At 51.9% G+C, this 17,325-nt stretch overlaps 1 protein-coding gene across 3 annotated transcripts in view; it reads right to left on the reverse strand.

The window, feature by feature from the left end:
• The window catches only part of NXN (nucleoredoxin), a 188,317-nt gene that overhangs the window by 20,954 nt on the left and 150,038 nt on the right, over positions 1-17,325 (reverse strand). For all 3 annotated transcript variants that reach the window (XM_031657238.1, XM_031657237.1, XM_009189291.4), the window contains exons 2-3: positions 2,798-2,915; positions 442-575 (exon numbers count right to left, since the gene is read on the reverse strand). In XM_031657238.1, coding sequence (XP_031513098.1) covers positions 442-575; positions 2,798-2,915 — 252 coding nt within the window. The remainder of the gene's footprint in view (positions 1-441; positions 576-2,797; positions 2,916-17,325) is intronic.

Raw genomic sequence — 17,325 nt, forward strand, 5'->3', positions numbered from 1 at the left:
TCACCTGAGGTCAGGAGTTCGAGACTAGCCTGACCAACATGGCAAAACCCTGTCTCTATTAAAAATACAAAAATTAGCCAGGTGTGGTGGCGGGCACCTGTAATCCCAGCGACTTGGGAGGCTGAGGCAGGAGAATCGCTTGAATCCAGGAGGCGGGAGGTTGCAGTGAACCAAGATCGCGCCATTGCACTCCAGCCTGGGCAACAGAGCAAAACTCTGTCTCAGAAAGAAAAAAAAAAAAAAGATCAAAGAAGTCATTTCTTGCTGCTTTTTCCATTCATAATCGCAAGCACTATTCACGCAGGCCTCGCGCACAGGAAAAGACCACAGGGCCAGGAAATTCCTGCCTGGGCATCTCACCCCCAGACGCCAACCACAGCTGGGCTTGCTGGGCACGTCCCTGCTTCCTTCTGTCTGAGCCACAGGGGCCCAAACACTCACCCAGTGTGCGGAGAAGTAGACGCCCACGTGAGACCCCTCCAGGCTGCTGCTCTCCAGGGACTGCCCGTTATTTCGAAGCAAGGGCCCTGCAATGACTTCCCGGAAGGGTTTAGGCCCCCAGGGGAACTCCAGACCTGAAACAGAAAACAGATGGTAAAAGAGGGTTAAGACTCTTCTTGATGGCCTGGGACCCAGGAGGCCTCAGAGCGGCAGGCGTGACAACTTAATCATCAAACAGTGCTTGTGAACACACCCACAGCATCTGCAGGAAACACAGGAATCAAAGTACAACCAGTACCTGCCCTCCAGGCAATGGTTCCCAAACCCGGATGGTCACAAGGTCTGTTTTCCAGGGGCTTTTGAAACGCACGAATGCCCAGGCCACATCCCGAGGCTGGAGACCGAGGAGCGACGCAAAGATGTACACGCAAAACGAACAGGTTCCCCAGGTAACTCTGACGAGGGGCTCATCGCCGCGGGGCCTCGGGAATCAATACCCAGGGTTGTGGATTCAATCCCAGCCGCCACATCCCAGGGGTCAGCTCTGACTGCATGTGGATGATTCAATCCCAGCCGCCACATCCCAGCGGTTGTCAGGTCTGATTGTATTTGGAATCAGCTCGGGAATTTAAAAATATGCTCTTGGGCCCCACGCCCAGAGATTCCGATTCGATGGCCCTTGATGGGCTCAGGGAACCAAGTGAGAATTTAAGTCTAATAAAAGAGTAAAACGCACCCAGCCCAGATGGTCCACGTTCTGAAGACACCTAAGCTCTGGGTAGGGGAGTTGCTAATATGCTTCCCGCTCAGCTGCGGTGTTTTCTCACAGGGCGGTCCATGGACCCGCTGCCTCAAAGTCACCTGGCGGCCGGGGGCTGGGAAGGAGGAGCACAGGCTGGTTGAAAACGCAGGTGGTTGGGCCTCCCCGGAAACAAGAGGGATCCACAATGCTCTGGAGGTCGGGCTCAGGAATCCGCACGGGGGCCAGGCTCCGCAGCTCAGCCCAGCGATCCCTGCACTTTGGGAGGCCGAGGTGGGCGGACTGCTTGAGCTCAAAAGTTTGAGACCAGCCTGGGCTGCCTAGAGAGACCCCAAATCTACAAATAATAAAACGTTAGCTGGGTGTGACGGTGCACGCCCGTAGTCCCAGCTACGTGGGAGGGTGAGTTGAACTCAGGAGGTCGAGGCTGCAGTGAACCGTGATCATGCCACAGCACTCGGCCTGGGCGAGAGAACAAGATACTGTCTCAAAAAAACAAGAAAAAAAAAAGGAAAAGCTTCGCACTTGGTCCCACCATGCCCTGGTTTTTACTGAGGGCGATTCTTTGAAGGAGGTGGCGTGTCCACTGGGAAAACGTGTGAGCAGGGCTGAACCGTCTCACTGGATGGATGAAGTGAGGGGAGGAGATCTCCGGCCTGTTCTCACTGCCAGAGGGAAGGAGGCCACGGCGACGGCCCTGAGAGGGGCCTGGAGGAGCACGGCCCACACGTGGCCAGCAAGACCAAGGCCTGCAGGGCGTGGCAGCTCCAAGCAACCAGGTGCACTCACCGCCAAGGCCAGGAGAGTGACGCAGGGGGCTGGGACTTCGCTATGTCATATTTTAAAGAGGAAAAACCCCACTCGGCCTGCCTCTCACCGTGAAGGGGCAGCTGCCACAGACGCAGCTCTAGAAGCCAGGGTCTGAGCTCTCCCTGCTTTCCCACAGCCTCCGCGGCCCTCCAAGCAGGGCTTCTTTTGGCCCATGAATGAAAGCTCCTAGGAGGGACATTCAGATCCCCGTAAAAATCTTAAAACCATGTCCTAGGGAATACTACGATTTCACCAAGACGACATTCTCTAGCCACGTAAACCCACGTGTATCTATTTCACGAGGACTCTCTCTACCGGTGGGACGGCGATGAGGGTAGGGGCATGGAGGAAGAGGGCTGGAGTAAAGGACCATATGAGCGGTAGCGGTGGCTCCAGCCTGTAATCCCAGCACTTTGGGAGGCCGAGGCGGTGGATCACACATGGTCAGGAGATCAAGACCATCCTGGCTAACACGGTGAAACCCCGTCTCTACTAAAAATACAAAAAACTTAGCAGGCCGAGGTGGCCGAGCCTGTAGTCCCAATACTCGAGAGAGGCTGAGGCAGGAGAATGGCGTGAACCGGGGCCGAGGAGCTTGCCCAGTGAGCTGAGATCCGGCCACGGCACTCCAGCCTGGGCGACAGAGCGAGACTCTGTCTCAAAAAAAAAAAAAAAGGACCACATGCACGAGTACTCTGTCTACCGGTGGGACGGCGATGAGGGTAGGGGCATGGAGGAAGAGGGGCTGGGTAATAAGAGGACCATATGCACGTGCTGAGGTTTTACCTTCTGGGTCATCTCGGATCACCAGCAGCCCGTTCCTGCACACAACCTTCCCGGTGGTGGCGTCGAGGAATATTAGTGATGGAATGTTGGAAATTCGGTATTTGTTCCAAAGTTTGAGCTGTATGAAGAAAAGTAAAAGAAGGTGGTTAAGTCCAGACCAGATTCATTGCAGAGTTCTTCTTGCAGAGTTCTTTTGAGCCCCTTAGGCCTGGAGGCTGGATGAACTGGCAAGCATTCAAGACACAGGAAAGAACAATGGATCCCAAGCAGGGCTGCTGGGCAAAGGGGCACGTTAACTACAATCCCACTGGCCCCCAGGGTCCGCACAGCGCAGGGGACTCTGAGGTGGAGGCTGACGGAAGACCACACTCATCCTGGAGCGTACGACCCTTTTACGTCTCTAAAAATAACGAAGATGAAGACGGATGTCGCATCTTCACGACACAATCAGACCACCGGGTGGTTAAGGAAGGAAGGGAAGATTTTCATGAGAGCCTCGCCACCCTGGCAGCAGGCAACAGCAGCTGCTCTCCATGGCCCCTTCCCACCAAGAGAGAAGAGACGGGTTTTCCAATAGAAGGCCACGTAGTTACAATCTGCCCCCTCAGCCCTTCACCAGGTCTCTGCACTTGAAATATCACAGTCGTCGTTATGTTCCCTGCAAAGCACGAGGGAAGCAATGCCCAGAGTCAGCCCCAACCCTTGGCTCTCGGTGCCGCATAAAACCTGCTTCAGTCTACTGGCAGATTCTTGAGGTTGGCTGTGCACACGGTCAGACATCCACGGTCTAAGACGAATGACGCTGAGCACATGGAATGCAAAGCGCAGGACTGGACGCCGAGTGTGGGTGGCCTCCTCTGTTCGCTCACTGCCGTCGGGGTGAACGCCATATGGGCAGGTGACTGGGTGCTCTAGAACTTCCCCGCCAAGCCCAAAAACCAACATAATTAAATGCGACGTTGGGGCTGGGTGCAGTGGCTCACGCCTGTAATCCCAGCACTTTGGGAGGCCAAGGCAGGAGGATCACCTGAGGTCAGGAGTTCAAGACCAGCCTGGGCAACATGGTGAAACCCCGTCTCTACTAAAAATACAAAAATTAGCTGGGCGTGGTGGTGGGCGCCTGTAATCCCAGCTACTCAGGAAGATGAGGCGGGAGAATCGTTCGAACCTCGGAGGTGGAGGTTGCAGGGAGTTGAGATCGCGCCACTGCACTCCAGCCTGGGTGACAGAGCGAGACTCCGTCTCAAAAAAAGTAAATAAATGCATTGTTGAGCTAGCAATGTACCTCCAGAAAAGACAGAAACAGGGAAGCTGCAGGGTGCCCCACTGTTTAGGCCACTCAGCTGTGAGCTTCCCTGCTTGGGGCCTTGAGGGTCTCTGGAGGAAGGCTGGGCCTTTGGGCAGAACAGGGCAAAGATGTGTTGCAGGAAGGCAGGCGTGAGAAGGCAGCAGCAGAGAGAAGAACAGAGAGAAGAGGGCAGTGCGTGGCGGGACAAGGACTGTCCCGAGTCCCATCCCAGGCAGTGAGGGGAGGGCAATGCTGGGCTTCCTTGTCTGTGGAGACCTGTATCCGGGCAGGAAGGGCTGTGGGACCCCACCCACCTCAAACTACCCTCAGTCTGCGTGTTTTTCCCAGCCCCACCTTTCTGGGGGGCTCACAGAACCAGCCCAGGACCTCACAACAAGAACAATTCTGCACATTGTTTTTGCTTTTGTTTTTAAATAGTCTCGCTCTGTCGCCCAGGCTGGAGTGCAATGGTTCTATCTCGGCTCACTGTAACCTCCACCTCCCGGGTTCAAGGGATTCTCCTGCCTCAGCCTCCTGAGTAGCTCGGATTACAGACATCCACTACCACGTCTGACTAGTTTTTGTATTTTTAGTAGAGACGGGTTTTGCCATGTTGGCCTGGCTGGTCTGGAACTCCTGACCTCAGGTGATCCTCCCGCCTTGGCCTCCCAAAGTGCTGAGATTACAGGTGTGAGCCACCACGCCCAGACCCGGTTTTTGTTTTTTTTTGTTTTTTCTTTTTTTGAGACGGAGTCTCGCTCTGTCGCCCAGGCTGGATTGCAGTGGCACGATCTCCACTCACTGCAAGCTCCGCCTCCCAGGTTCAAGCCATTCTCCTGCCTTAGCCTCCGGTATAGCTGGGACTACAGGCGCCCGCCACCGCGCCCGGCTAATTTTTGTATTTTTTTAGTAGAGACGGGGTTTCACCGTGTCAGCCAGGATGGTCTCGATCTCCTGACCTTGTGATCCGCCCGTCTCGGCCTCCCAAAGTGCTGGGATTACAGGCGTGAGCCACCGCGCCCGGCCCAGACCCAGTTTTTAATGACCACAATTGCATCATTCCAGAGAAACTTGGTACAGAATTCAGATTAAACATCCTTAAGAGAGGTTCAACAGCAGAACCAGACCATCCTGCCACCGGGATCTGCTTCATAAGTTTGCTGTGCAAGGACTGAGCCAGGTTAATTTTTTTTTAAAAGGAAGATTAAAATGATGAGTTTTTCTGGTTTAAAAAGTAATTCTTGGAGGAAAAAAAATCATTGGAAAAAAGTTGGGAAACATAGCAAACCGCAAAAATTGAGATTAAAAATTACCCATGACTCACCACGTAGGAAAGCTTAGACCGTTTTATATTTCCACCAGTGGCAAATGAAGGAGCCCATGTCCTAGTGCCTTCACCAACATTATCACTGTCATCACTTTTTCCAGTCTGCTAGGGGGAAAAATGATGCCTCATTTTTGTTGCTTATCCGTTTTTTTTCTTTTTTTGGCGGCGGGGGCAGGGCAGCAGACAGAGTCTCACTCTGTGGCCCAGGCTGGAGTGCAGTGGTGAGATCTCAGCTCACTGCAACCGCCGCCTCCCGGGTTCAACCAGGCTGGTCTCGAACTCCTGACCTCAGGTGATCCACCCAACTCGGCCTCCCAAAGTGCTGGTATTACAGGCATGAGCCACCATACTCAAGACTTTTTTTTTTTTTTTTAAGTTCTGGGATACACGTGCAGAATGCGCAGGTTTGTTACATAGGAAAACATGTGCCATGGCGGTTTTCTGCACACATCAACCCGTCATCTACATTAGGTATTTCTCCTAATGCTCTCCCTCCCCTTGCCCCCCACCTGCCAACAGGCCCCGGTGTGTGATGTTCCCCTCCCGGTGTCCATGTGTTCTCATTGTTCAACTCCCACTTATGAGAACATGCACTGTTTGGTTTTCTGTTCCTGTGTTAGTTTGCTGAGGATGATGGTTTCCAGCTTCATCCATGTCCCTTCAAAGGAAATGAACTCATTCTTTCTTATGGCTGCATAATATTCCATGGTGTCTATATTCTTTCTTATGGTTGCATAGTATTCCATGCTGTCTATATTCTTTTTTATGGCTGCGTAGTATTCCATGGTGTATATGTGCCACATTTTCTTTATCCAGTCTATCATTAATGGGCATTTGGGTTGGTTCCAAGTCTTTGCTATTGTGTATTTACTGCAATAAACATAAATGTGTATGTGTCTTTACAGAAGAGTGATTTATGATCCTTTGGGTATACACCCAGTAATGGGATTGTTGGCTCCAATGGTATTTCTGGTTCTAGATTCCTGGGGAATCACCACACTGTCTTCCGCAATGGTTGAACTAATTTACACTCCCATCGACAGTGTAAATGTTGCTTATCTTTGACTTACTGATGTGTAGGAGATATGCTGTTGTCAGCACATTGTGTTTTACCCCGCTATGTTTTATAACTGGTAAGAGCTGAAAGTCATTCAACAGAAAGCAACTGAGTACCTACTGTGTGCCAGGCTTGTTCTAAGCACAAGAGATTCAGGAAAGAGATGAGGCCGCTGCCCTGGTGGACTTCCTCCTCCAGTGGGAGAGACAGACAATAAATAAGAATATAAATAGGAACCTAATTTCAGACACTGGCAAGTGACAGAAAGACAGCAGGGCGGGTAAGATCACGGCTGCGACTGGGAAGCTGGGACGGCGGCGTGGATTCTAGAGACGGGCATCTGGGAGGAATGACATTTGGGCACAGACCTCAGCAAGGAAACGGAACGAGCCACGGGCACGCTGCGGGAGGCCACCTGAGGCCCAGGAACCCGTGTGGAGGCTGGGGACTGACTGTGAAGGCCGGAGTAGACGGAGCCAGAGAGAACCAGGGGTGGCAGCTGTGATGAGGTCAGAGATCATCTTAAGATTTGTGAACCAGATCGTCAAGGCCCCGTGGACGATGGCAAAAGTAACAGGTCACAGGGAGTGAGGTGACCTGATTTACAGTTTAAAAGGCCATTTGGGGCTGGGTGCCATGGCTCACGCCAGTAATCCCAGCACTTTGGGAGGGTGAGGTGGGCGGGTCATTTGAGGTCAGGAGTTCGAGACCAGCCTGGGCAACATGGTGAAACCCGTCTCTACTAAAAATATAAAATTAGCCAGGTATGGTGGCAGGCACCTGTAATCCCAGCTACTCAGGAGCTGAGGCAGGAGAATCACTTGAACCCCGGAGGCGGAGGTTGCTGTGAGCCGAGATCGCACCATTGCACTCCAGCCTGGGCGACAAGAGCAAAACCCCGTCTCAAAAAAAAAAACCAAAACAAAGATCCTCTAATCTATGCTGATTGGGTTAATCCAGAAAAGAAACCTGAGAGAGCAACAGGAAAAAGGGTGAGACCTAGATCACAAACGCAAAAGGGCCAGGTTATAAAAACAGCCGACTTTTCAATGTAGTTACCCCTCGGCTGGGTGCAGTGGGTCACACCTGTAATCCCAGCACTTAGGGAGGCAGAGAGGGGTGGATCACCTGAGCCGAGGACTTCAAGACCAGCCTGGGCAACACAGTGAGACCCAGTTCTCCATTAAAAAAAACTCCACAAGTCTACAGTATGCAAGAGGATGTACATAGGTGATATGCAAAAACTATGCCATTTTTATATCAAGGACTTGAGTATCAGTGTTGGGGGGAGGGTCCTGGAGCCAGTCCTCCACAGATACTGAGGGACAACTTTATTTATTAATTATTATTATTATTGAGATGGAGTCTCGCTGTGTCATGCAGGCTGGAGCGCACTGGCACGATCTCGGCTCACTGCAACCTCCACCTTCCAGGTTCAAGTGATTCTCATGCTTCAGGCTCCTGAGTAGCTGGGATTACAGGCATGTGCCACCATGTCTGGCTAATTTTTGTATTTTTATTAGAGAACATGTTTCACCCTGTTGGCCAGGCTGGTCTCGACTCCTGACCTCAGGTGATTCACCCGCCTCGGCCTCCCAAACTGCTGACCTACTGCACCTGGCCTTCCATAACTTTTTGACCAAAATTTTATCAGGAATGGATGGCTACTGATTATTCTTTGAACCTGTTATTTTTCATGAGTGTCCAGTCTAAGATTAAACTATCCTTGCCTTCTTAGAAGAAATCGTCCTTAGATGTATTATTAAGGGATCACCAGAATCTTATGTTCCGTGGGGCTTGGGGCTCCCACAAGCAAATGCCACCTTGTAGCAGGAGTCTCTCTGTGGGTAGCTGGACTGTTGCCTGGAGTAAATTTCAGCCTGTGACCCTCAAATGTAAAGCTAGCAGATGAAACATGATTATAAGAGTGGTTTGCATTTAGGCACCTCTGTTACCCTTCAAATGTAAGCATGTGCTTTGCTCTTAGCCAGGAATTTTTTTTTTTAAAATGGAGTCTCGCTCTGTCGCCCAGGCTGGAGTGCAGTGGTGCAATCTCGGCTCACTGCAAGCTCCACCTCCCGGGTTCACACCATTCGCCTGCCTCAGGCTCCCAAGTAGCTGGGACTACAGGCGCCTGCCACTGTACCCAGCTACTTTTTTGTATTTTTTGTATTTTTTTTTTTAAGTAGAGACAGGGTTTCACCATGTTAGCCAAGATGGTCACAATCTCCTGACCTCATGATCTGCCCGCCTCGGCCTCCCAAAATGCTGGGATTACAGGCGTGAGCCACCACGTCCGGCCTCAGCCAGGAATTTTTAAGGAAATGGTGGTGGGGTTTTGGCACCTGAACAGCCTCGACCCTCTAAATGCTCAGTGGAAATGATGCCATCTCCCAAACCCTGCCAGCTCAGGAAGAACCAGTTTCTTCTGAAACCCTTACGTGAGCCGAAGAGTTGTAACACCTCTCCCCGCCGCCCCGGTCTCCACAGACATGTCTTTTCTTGCTGGATGGTAAGAAACCGTATCTTCCCTCCCTCCCTAAGGATTCCCATTCCCTTCTCACTGCATCTCAGGAGCACAGGGGTCTCGGCTCGTGTTGGATCTTTGTTTCCACGTAAAGACCCACACTGGGTTAGTGGGAAAAAAAAATTTTTTTTCTAGACTCACATCTGACACCAAAAAGTTATTTCGTTTTTTTTTTTTTTTGAGATGGAGTCTCGCTCTGTCTCCCACGCTGGAGTGCAATGGCCCGATCTCGGCTCACTGCAAGCTCCGCCTCCCGGGTTCACACCACTCTCCTGCCTCAGCCTCCTGAGTAGCTGGGACTACAGGCGCCCGCCACCACGCCCGGCTAATTTTTTGTATTTTTAGTAGTGATGGGATTTCACCGTGTTAGCCAGGATGGTCTCGATCTCCTGACCTCGTGATCCAGCTGCCTCGGCCTCCCAAAGTGAAGGGATTACAGGCGTGAGCCACCGCGCCCGGCCGAAAAGCTATTTCTTTTACAGACTAAGCCATCGTGGTCTAATTCTGTGGTGGTGATTTATTTAGCAACCCATGTCATTCATCAGTGAGCTGCATCTGTGGATGCTTCAGGCCACCCAAAGCACGAAGGTTACTCAGCTCTGAAACAGTGCGGTCGGCACAGGAGTTATCGTTCCGAAAACACGCGGATCAGAACGCAACCCTTCTGTCAGAGGCGTCGTCTAGGAGTGATTTATGGATTCTCTGACACGTCCCGGAAACTAAAAAAAGCTTCAGCTGAAAGAAATGATCACCAAGATGCAGCTCTGCACCCTTTCAAGTGTGAGGCTCAGCTCAAGGCCACCAAAGGTTTTCAAACAGGCCTCTGAAAACACTGGCTTCATAGTCATTTCTGGGTCACAGGTAGTTTTGAGGACAAAAGCTACAGATCTTTCAGCAGAGAAAAATGCACATCCACCAAAAAGTCAGTGTGTAATTTCAGACTCCACGAATCCCCCTGAAGCCTGTGAGTGGAACCTGTCTGATCACAGGAGGTCTACAGACCCCAAATAGAGACCTCCCTGTCTTGAGAGTTCATGTCAGTGCACGGCTTGACCTTGATCAACTGAGAGAGATAAAATCCTGCTCCATCCGTATCCTGCTGCAAACATTTCCTCCAAAGCAGTCAGCATCTGCCGAAAACCTAAGATGACGTAACAGTGAGTGGGTGATTAAAAACAACAAAAAAAATCTCACTCTCCAACTGCCACTGTGTTCCTAAACTCGGGCAGAGCTCACGCCTTCAGGATGGTGAACATCAGGCCACCCAGGACCGAGACAGCGCATTGCCCTTTCTAAAAAAGCATTTCCCAGGGCCGGGAGCAGTGGCTCACGCCTGGAATTCCAGCACTTTGGCGGGCCGAGGCGGGCGGATCCCCTGAGGTCAGGAGCTCGAGACCAGCCTGGCCAACATAGTGAAACCTTGTTTCTACTAAAAACACAACAATTAGCCGGGCGTGGTGGCGGGCGTTGTAATCCCAGCTACTCCGGAGGCTGAGGCAGGAGAATCGCTTGAACCCAGGACGTGGAGGTTGCAGTGAGCTGACAGCCTGGGCGACAGAGTGAGACTCTGTCTCAAAATATAAAAATAAAAAAATTAAAAAGCATTTCCCAGGGCCGGGAGTGGTAGCTGACGCCTGTAATCCCAGCACTTTGGGAGGCCAAGGCAGGTGGATCACTTGAGGTCAGGAATTCAAGACCAGCCTGACCAACACGGTAAAACCCCTGTCTCTACTAAAGATACAAAACTTAGCCGGGCGTGGTGGTGGCGGGCGCCTGTAATCCCAGCTACTCTACTTGGGAGTCCGAGGCAGGAGAATTGCTTGAACCGGGGAGGTTCCAGTGAGCCGAGATAACGCCGCTGCACTCCAGCGTGGGCGACAGAATAAGACTCTGTCTCAAAAAAAAAAAAAAAAAAAAAGAAGCAGGCTTCTAGCAGCTGGGCTTCCATCCTTGGCCCTGACGCCTGCTTAGATGTCAGTGCGTGACAGTCTCAGACTCTGGGCGGGTCATGCCCCTTCTCCAAGCCCAGCTCATCTCATAGGATGACTCCAAGGCTCACATGAAGTGGGGTCTGTGGGGGCTCTAACCTCTAAAACGCTGCACGCGTGGAATATTTGGGTTCAATCTATCCTTATTTTTCCCCCTGTGTCTCCTGAGTATCCACTTTGAAAATCATTTTCCTGGCCAGGTGTGGTGGCTCAAGCCTGTAATTCCAGCCCTTTGGGAGGTCAAGGCAGGCGGATCACAAAGTCAGGAGATCGAGACCATCCTGGCCAACATGGTGAAACCCCATCTCTACTAAAAAAAAAAAAAAAAAAAAAATACAAAAAAGTAGCTGGGTGCCTGTAGTCCCAGCTACTCGGGAGGCTGAGGCAGGAGAATGGCGGGAACCCGGGAGGCGGAGCTTGCAGTGAGCCGAGATCGCGCCGCTGCTCTCCAGCCTGGGTGACAGAGCGAGACTCTGTTTTAAAAAAAAAGAAAAGAAAGAAAAAAGAAAATCATTTTCCTGTCAACTTCATTTTAAAGTTAATCAATCAGCTGTATATCTAGATAGCAGGCTGTGTCGGAAACTACTTGGAGAAAGGCGGTTTTTCTTTCCATGGCACGTGGTATCCTTGCCATAAGCACCTGCTGCAAAACAGACAAGTTTTCTGGCCTGTTTCTATGTGATCTGTTTGCCTCCTCATCTCCGTTTTCCCGGATTTTAAAGGGGCCTCTGAATTTTTTTTTAACAGACTCTGTGGATTTTGCTTTTGGCCTCTCAGAGAACTCTGACACCACATCTGATTCCGGGCTTGGAAGGCTGAAGTGTGAAATACAGCAGAGCCTAGTATGAAAGTCTGTGGAAGGGAGGAGGGGCTGAGTCAGGCAGGTCCCAGCAGCCTTTGAATCAGGAGGCAGGAGTGAGGGCAAGAGCTCACATTCCGCTGGACATTGGAGAGAAAAAGGCCAGTGGGGACTTATGCCCTTCAAAAGGGTTGTGCTGGGTCGGGCGCGGTGGCTCACGCCTGTAATCCCAGCACTTTGGGGGGCCGAGGCGGGTAGCTCGCTTGAGCCCAGGAGTTCAAGGCCAGCCTGGGCAACACAGCGAAACCCTGTCACTCCACAAAAAAATACAAAAATTAGCTGGGCGTGGTGGCCACTCCTGTAGCTCCAGCTGAGGTTAAGAGGATGCCTTGAGCACAGGAGGTTGAGGCTACATTGAGCTGTGATCATGTCACTGCTGCCCAGGATGAGTGATGGGGCGAGACCCTGTCTCAAAAGGGCTGCGCTGTCCGGCATTGCAGCAGCTGGGAAAGAACAGATGACTTTACACCCAGTGTTTGTTCTGTCTAGAGATCATCCTGGCAACATATCCACCCAGGGTGCATTTTGTTAGTCTTGCTCTGTTGCCCAGGCTGGAGTGCAGTGCTGCGATCTCGGCTCATGGCAACCTCCACCTCCCGGGTTCAAACGATTCTCCTGCTCCAGCCTCCTGAGTAGCTGGGATTACAGGCACCCACCACCATGTCCGGCTAATTTTTGTATTTTTAGTACAGACTTGAACCTCCTGACCTTGTGATCCACCCGTCTCGGCCTCCCAAGGTGCTGGGATTACAGGCGTTACAGGTGCCCGCCACCGCACATGGCCTAATTTTGTATTTTTAGTAGTGATGGGGTTTCACCATGTTGGCCAGGCTGGTCTTGAACCTCCTGATCTCAAGTGATCTGCCTGCCTTGGCCTCCCAGAGTGCTGGGATTACAGGCTTGAGCCACCGCGCCTGGCTGATTTTTGTACTTTTAGTAGAGACAGGGTTTCACCGTGTTGGCCAGGCTGGTCTTGAACTCCTGACCTCAGCCTCCCAAAGATCTGGGATGACAGGCGTGAGCACTGCGCCCAGCCCCGGGGTGCATTCTGACGGTCCCTGCTGAATGGTCTTCTACCACAGCCACCCAAAGGCCATGCAACACCAGTAGAAAACATCACAACAGGCTGGGCGCGGTGGCTCAAGCCTGTAATCCCAGCACTTTGGGAGGCCGAGGCTGGCAGATCACAAGGTCAGGAGATCAAGACCATCCTGGCTAACACACTGAAACCCCGTTTCTACTAAAAAAACCAAAAAAACTAGCCAGGCGAGGTGGCGGGCGCCTGTAGTCCCAGCTACTCGGGAGGCTGAGGCAGGAGAATGGCGTAAACCCGGGAGGCGGAGCTTGCAGTGAGCCGAGATCGCACCACTGCACTCCAGCCTGGGTGACAGAACGAGATTCTGTCTCAAGAAAAAAAAAAAAAAGAAAACGTCACAACAAACCCCCAACGCCTACGACTCCACTGTTTATGACGAGTTCATCAAATTCAGAAGCCAGGCCACAGAGAACAAAGAAAAAAAAGAAAGAGGAGACAACATTAGCTCAACTTGGCAAAGATGGAAACGGACGACACAGCGGGTTATCCAGTTACTTGAAGGTTCCCGCTGCTCTGCCTGGCAGTGGGTTCTGACGAAAACCTCCAAGGCTGTGGTTGGAACTATCCCGGGAATGCAGAGGCCAGAAACGCTTTTACAGTGACCCACAGAACAATGAGGCACGTATCAAAAGGGAACCAGGAAACGGTACAAATGCCAACGAGAAAGCCCAGCAAATCGGAAACACCAGTGGGATTCGTCAGCACCCACAGAGGCCGCAGGGAAGTGCAGCCTCGTGATTTCCGAGCAGTCCTGGTTCCTGCGAGCAGCACGGAATCCGCCCCCTCGTGCTAAGGACTGGGTCTTGCTCAGCTTTTCTTTCCAACAGCTGCTGCAAATCTGTGGGATCAAGGCAAAGCCAACGCAGATACAGGATCCATCAGCAAACTCCTTGGCCGGGTCAGCCAAGCCTTCTCGGCAGATGTCACCCCTGCCCTCCAGCCAAATGCCGACCACGATCAGAACCACCCTTTCTGTGGAGCTGCATTTGAAAACAGAGTCTGAAGTGTGCTCCCACCTTTCTCACCCCAAACGACCAAAGACCGGGCTATACGCTGAGAGCAGGAATCCCCTTATCCCAGCCTCCAATGTCACACCAGGACAAACACTAGGGGTTCCTCAGCGCAGGCTCTGGCTCCAGAGCCCGGGTCTCCGTCTGTTCCAGCCACTCATCAGTGGGTGACCCTGGTCAGGAATCTCACCTTCTCTTGGTTTCCTCAGTTGCAAAATGCAGATAACAGAACCTACCCCTCACTGAACGGTTGTGAAGACGAGTTACAGAGAGTGCTTAGCCTGGCCAAGATTAGGTATGAAATAAGTGTTCATTGCTTTCTGCGAAGGAACTGACACAGAGAGCGGGTCTCATTCTGCTGCCCAGGCTGGAGTGCAGTGGCGCAATCACGGCTCACTACGGCCTCCACTTCCTGGGCTCAAGCAATCCTTCCACCTCAGCCTCCCAGAGTGCTGGGATTACAAGCGTGAGCCACCACACCTAGCTTAGCTGCTATTATTATTATTTTCTTGAGACAGAGTCTTGCTCTGTCGCCCAGGCTGGAGTGAGGCGGCACAATCATGGCTCACTGCAGCCTCCACCTCCCGGGCTCACGTGATCCTCCCACCTCAGCCTCCGAGTAGCTGGGACTACGGTCGCACACCACCATGCCTCACTAATTTTTTGACGTTTTGTTGCAACAGGGTCTCGCTATGTGTCCCGGGCTGGTCTCAAACTCCTGAGCTCAAGCATTCTTCCCGTCTCAGCCTCCCACAGTGCTGGGGTTACAGGTGGAAGCCGCCTCACTCAGCCCCCACACCATCTTCTAAATGCTCCAGCAGGTCCTTGTCCTCATCCCCAGAGTTAAGGCCCAATCTTGGATCCTCTTGCTCCTGAGGCATGATTCCCAGTGTGTGATCTGGCCCATGACTGCAATTCTCGGAGCCGAGTATACCTGCTGGCCAAGAGCAGTGCTTGGGCACATTACGTGTCCAATAAATGACAGAGGAACTAACAAAGGAACAGAAGGAAGGGAGAGAGGAACCACCGTCCTAGGGCAGCCAGACTGGATGCCTTCTAAGCAGTCAAGCTCAGCTACTTAAATGGCTTTTTCATGACCAAGGCTCCCCCTCATTCCTGGGGGGCCCAGAATGCTCCTGAAATGGCAGAGAAATGATTCGAATCCAGTGCTGGTGGGATGAGAGCTTCTCTCGCTTTGCCCGATGGTGCCTTAGATCCTACACCCTCCCCACCTCCTCATCCCACCTTCACCTGGAGCTGAGGCAGAGAACAGACCCGCCTGTGCCACTGAGGGAAAGGGGCAGGGGGTCCGGGCCAGGCTGACCCGAACCGTCACCAACCTATGAGAATTCCAAGCCCTCCTGGTGGATCTGCCATTTTGAAGCTACATGTTTTCAGCTGGTTCGCAGAGAGGACCCACGTATGCCCCATGGGTCGCAAGAGCGTGAGGCTCACAAAATAACGTATCCAATCTGCTCCCTGCAGACAAAGCCACCAAGCACAGTATTTGCTGCACACCTTATTTCTGGACCTTCTCTGCCAAGCCAGGCTGTATTAAAATAAAAAGACTGGGTAGAAGCGGATTTAAAATTTATTCATTTCTCTAAATCTCAGAACAGTGAATTTTCTTTTTTTTTTTTTTTTTTTGAGATGGATTCTCGCTCTGTCACCCAGGCTGGAGTGCAATGACACCATCTCAGCTCACTGCAAGCTCTGCCTCTCGGGTTCAAGTGATTCTCCTGCCTCAGTCTCCCGAGCAGCTGGGATTACAGGCACCCGCCACCACACCCAACTAATTTTTGTATTTTCAGTAGAGATGGGGTTTCACCATGTTGGCCAGGTTGGTCTCGAACTCCCGACCTCAGGTGATCCACCCAACTCGGCCTCCCCAAGTGCTGGGATGACAGGCATGAGCCACCACGCCTGGCCGTATCAGTGAGTTTTCTAACCAATTTACAGATGACCTAGCTGGGTTTTGCAACCCAACAGAGCTGAATCAGCTGTGACTTACAACCCTCTAATCGAAGTGCCACAGGGAAATGAAGGTGGTGAGACGCTGAGCGTGCTTTCGAAAACCTTACAGTTTAGAAGTGGAAAATGGTGAAAATGGTAAACGTTATGTTACATATATTTGGCCACAATATAAAAATAAAAACCTACAACTACATATGGCAGATCAGGCCAACTGCCAGGAGAAATGAGCAAAAAACGGCCCAGGAGGAAGACTGGCTGCATTCGAGTTTACTAGAGCTGCCGGGAGGGCCCTGGATCTGCAGACATACTGAACTATCTCAAACATCCGCTCTGCAGTTACTTTCCTTCCAAATGGGGGCCGCTCCAAGAACTGACCATTCAGCGTTGACTTTGGTCCTCACTGGTCAGTGAAATCTTCAGTCCATACCTGTGTTTGCTGGAGGCCGCATGGGATAGAACAAATGGTGGAGAATGTGGTTCTGCAGCCAGACTGCCTGGGTTCAAATCCCTGCTCTGCTGTGAACCACGGGGGAACTCCGGCCTGCCACACCACCTCTCAGGGTGCCAGTCTCCTGCTGAGTAAAACGAGGACATTAACAACACTGCTTCGTCCTGGTGCCGTGAGAACTAACTGGATTAAAGCACGTGCAGCACGGACAACACTGCTCGGTTCATAGTGAGTGTCGGGCCGGGCGCTGGGGCTCACACCTGGAATCCCAGAACTTTGGGAGACCGAGGAGGGTGGATCACCTGAGGTCAGGAGTTCAAGACCAGTCTGGCCAACATGGTGAAACCCCATTTCTACTAATAATACAAAAATTAGCCGGGCGTGGTGGTGGGCACCTGTAGTCCCAGCTGCTCGGGGGCTGAGGCAGGAGAACTGCTTGAACCAGGGAAGCAGAGGTTGCAATGAGCCGAGATCACGCCACTGCACCCCAGCCTGGGCAACAAGAATGAAACTCTGTCTCAAAAACTAAAAATAAAATAAAATAAAACACAGGAAGTGTTCAAATACATGCTAGAAATAATGAGGAGGTGTCTGAAAAGAATACTGCCAGCTGCACACAGTGGCTTACGCCTGTAACTTCTGCAGTTTGGGAGGCCAAGGTGGGCGGGTCACTTAAGCTCAGGAGTTCGAGACCCCTGGGCAACACAGTGAAACCTCATCTCTAAAAAATACTAGCCTGGCATGGTGGCACACGTCTGTAGTCCCAGCTACTCAGGAGGCTGAGGGAGGAGGATCACCTGAACCTGGTGTGGTCGAGGCTGCAGTGAACCATGATGGTGCCCCGCCTCCAGCCTGGCTGACAGAGACCCGCTGGTACGAAAAAGCAGCTGGAGCCGCGATTGGCTCCAGCCTGTAATCCCAACACTTTGGGAAGCCAAGGCTGGCGGATCACCT

The sequence above is a fragment of the Papio anubis genome, chromosome 17, assembly GCF_008728515.1.
Source record: "Papio anubis isolate 15944 chromosome 17, Panubis1.0, whole genome shotgun sequence".
In the NCBI taxonomy this organism is placed as follows: domain Eukaryota; kingdom Metazoa; phylum Chordata; class Mammalia; order Primates; family Cercopithecidae; genus Papio; species Papio anubis.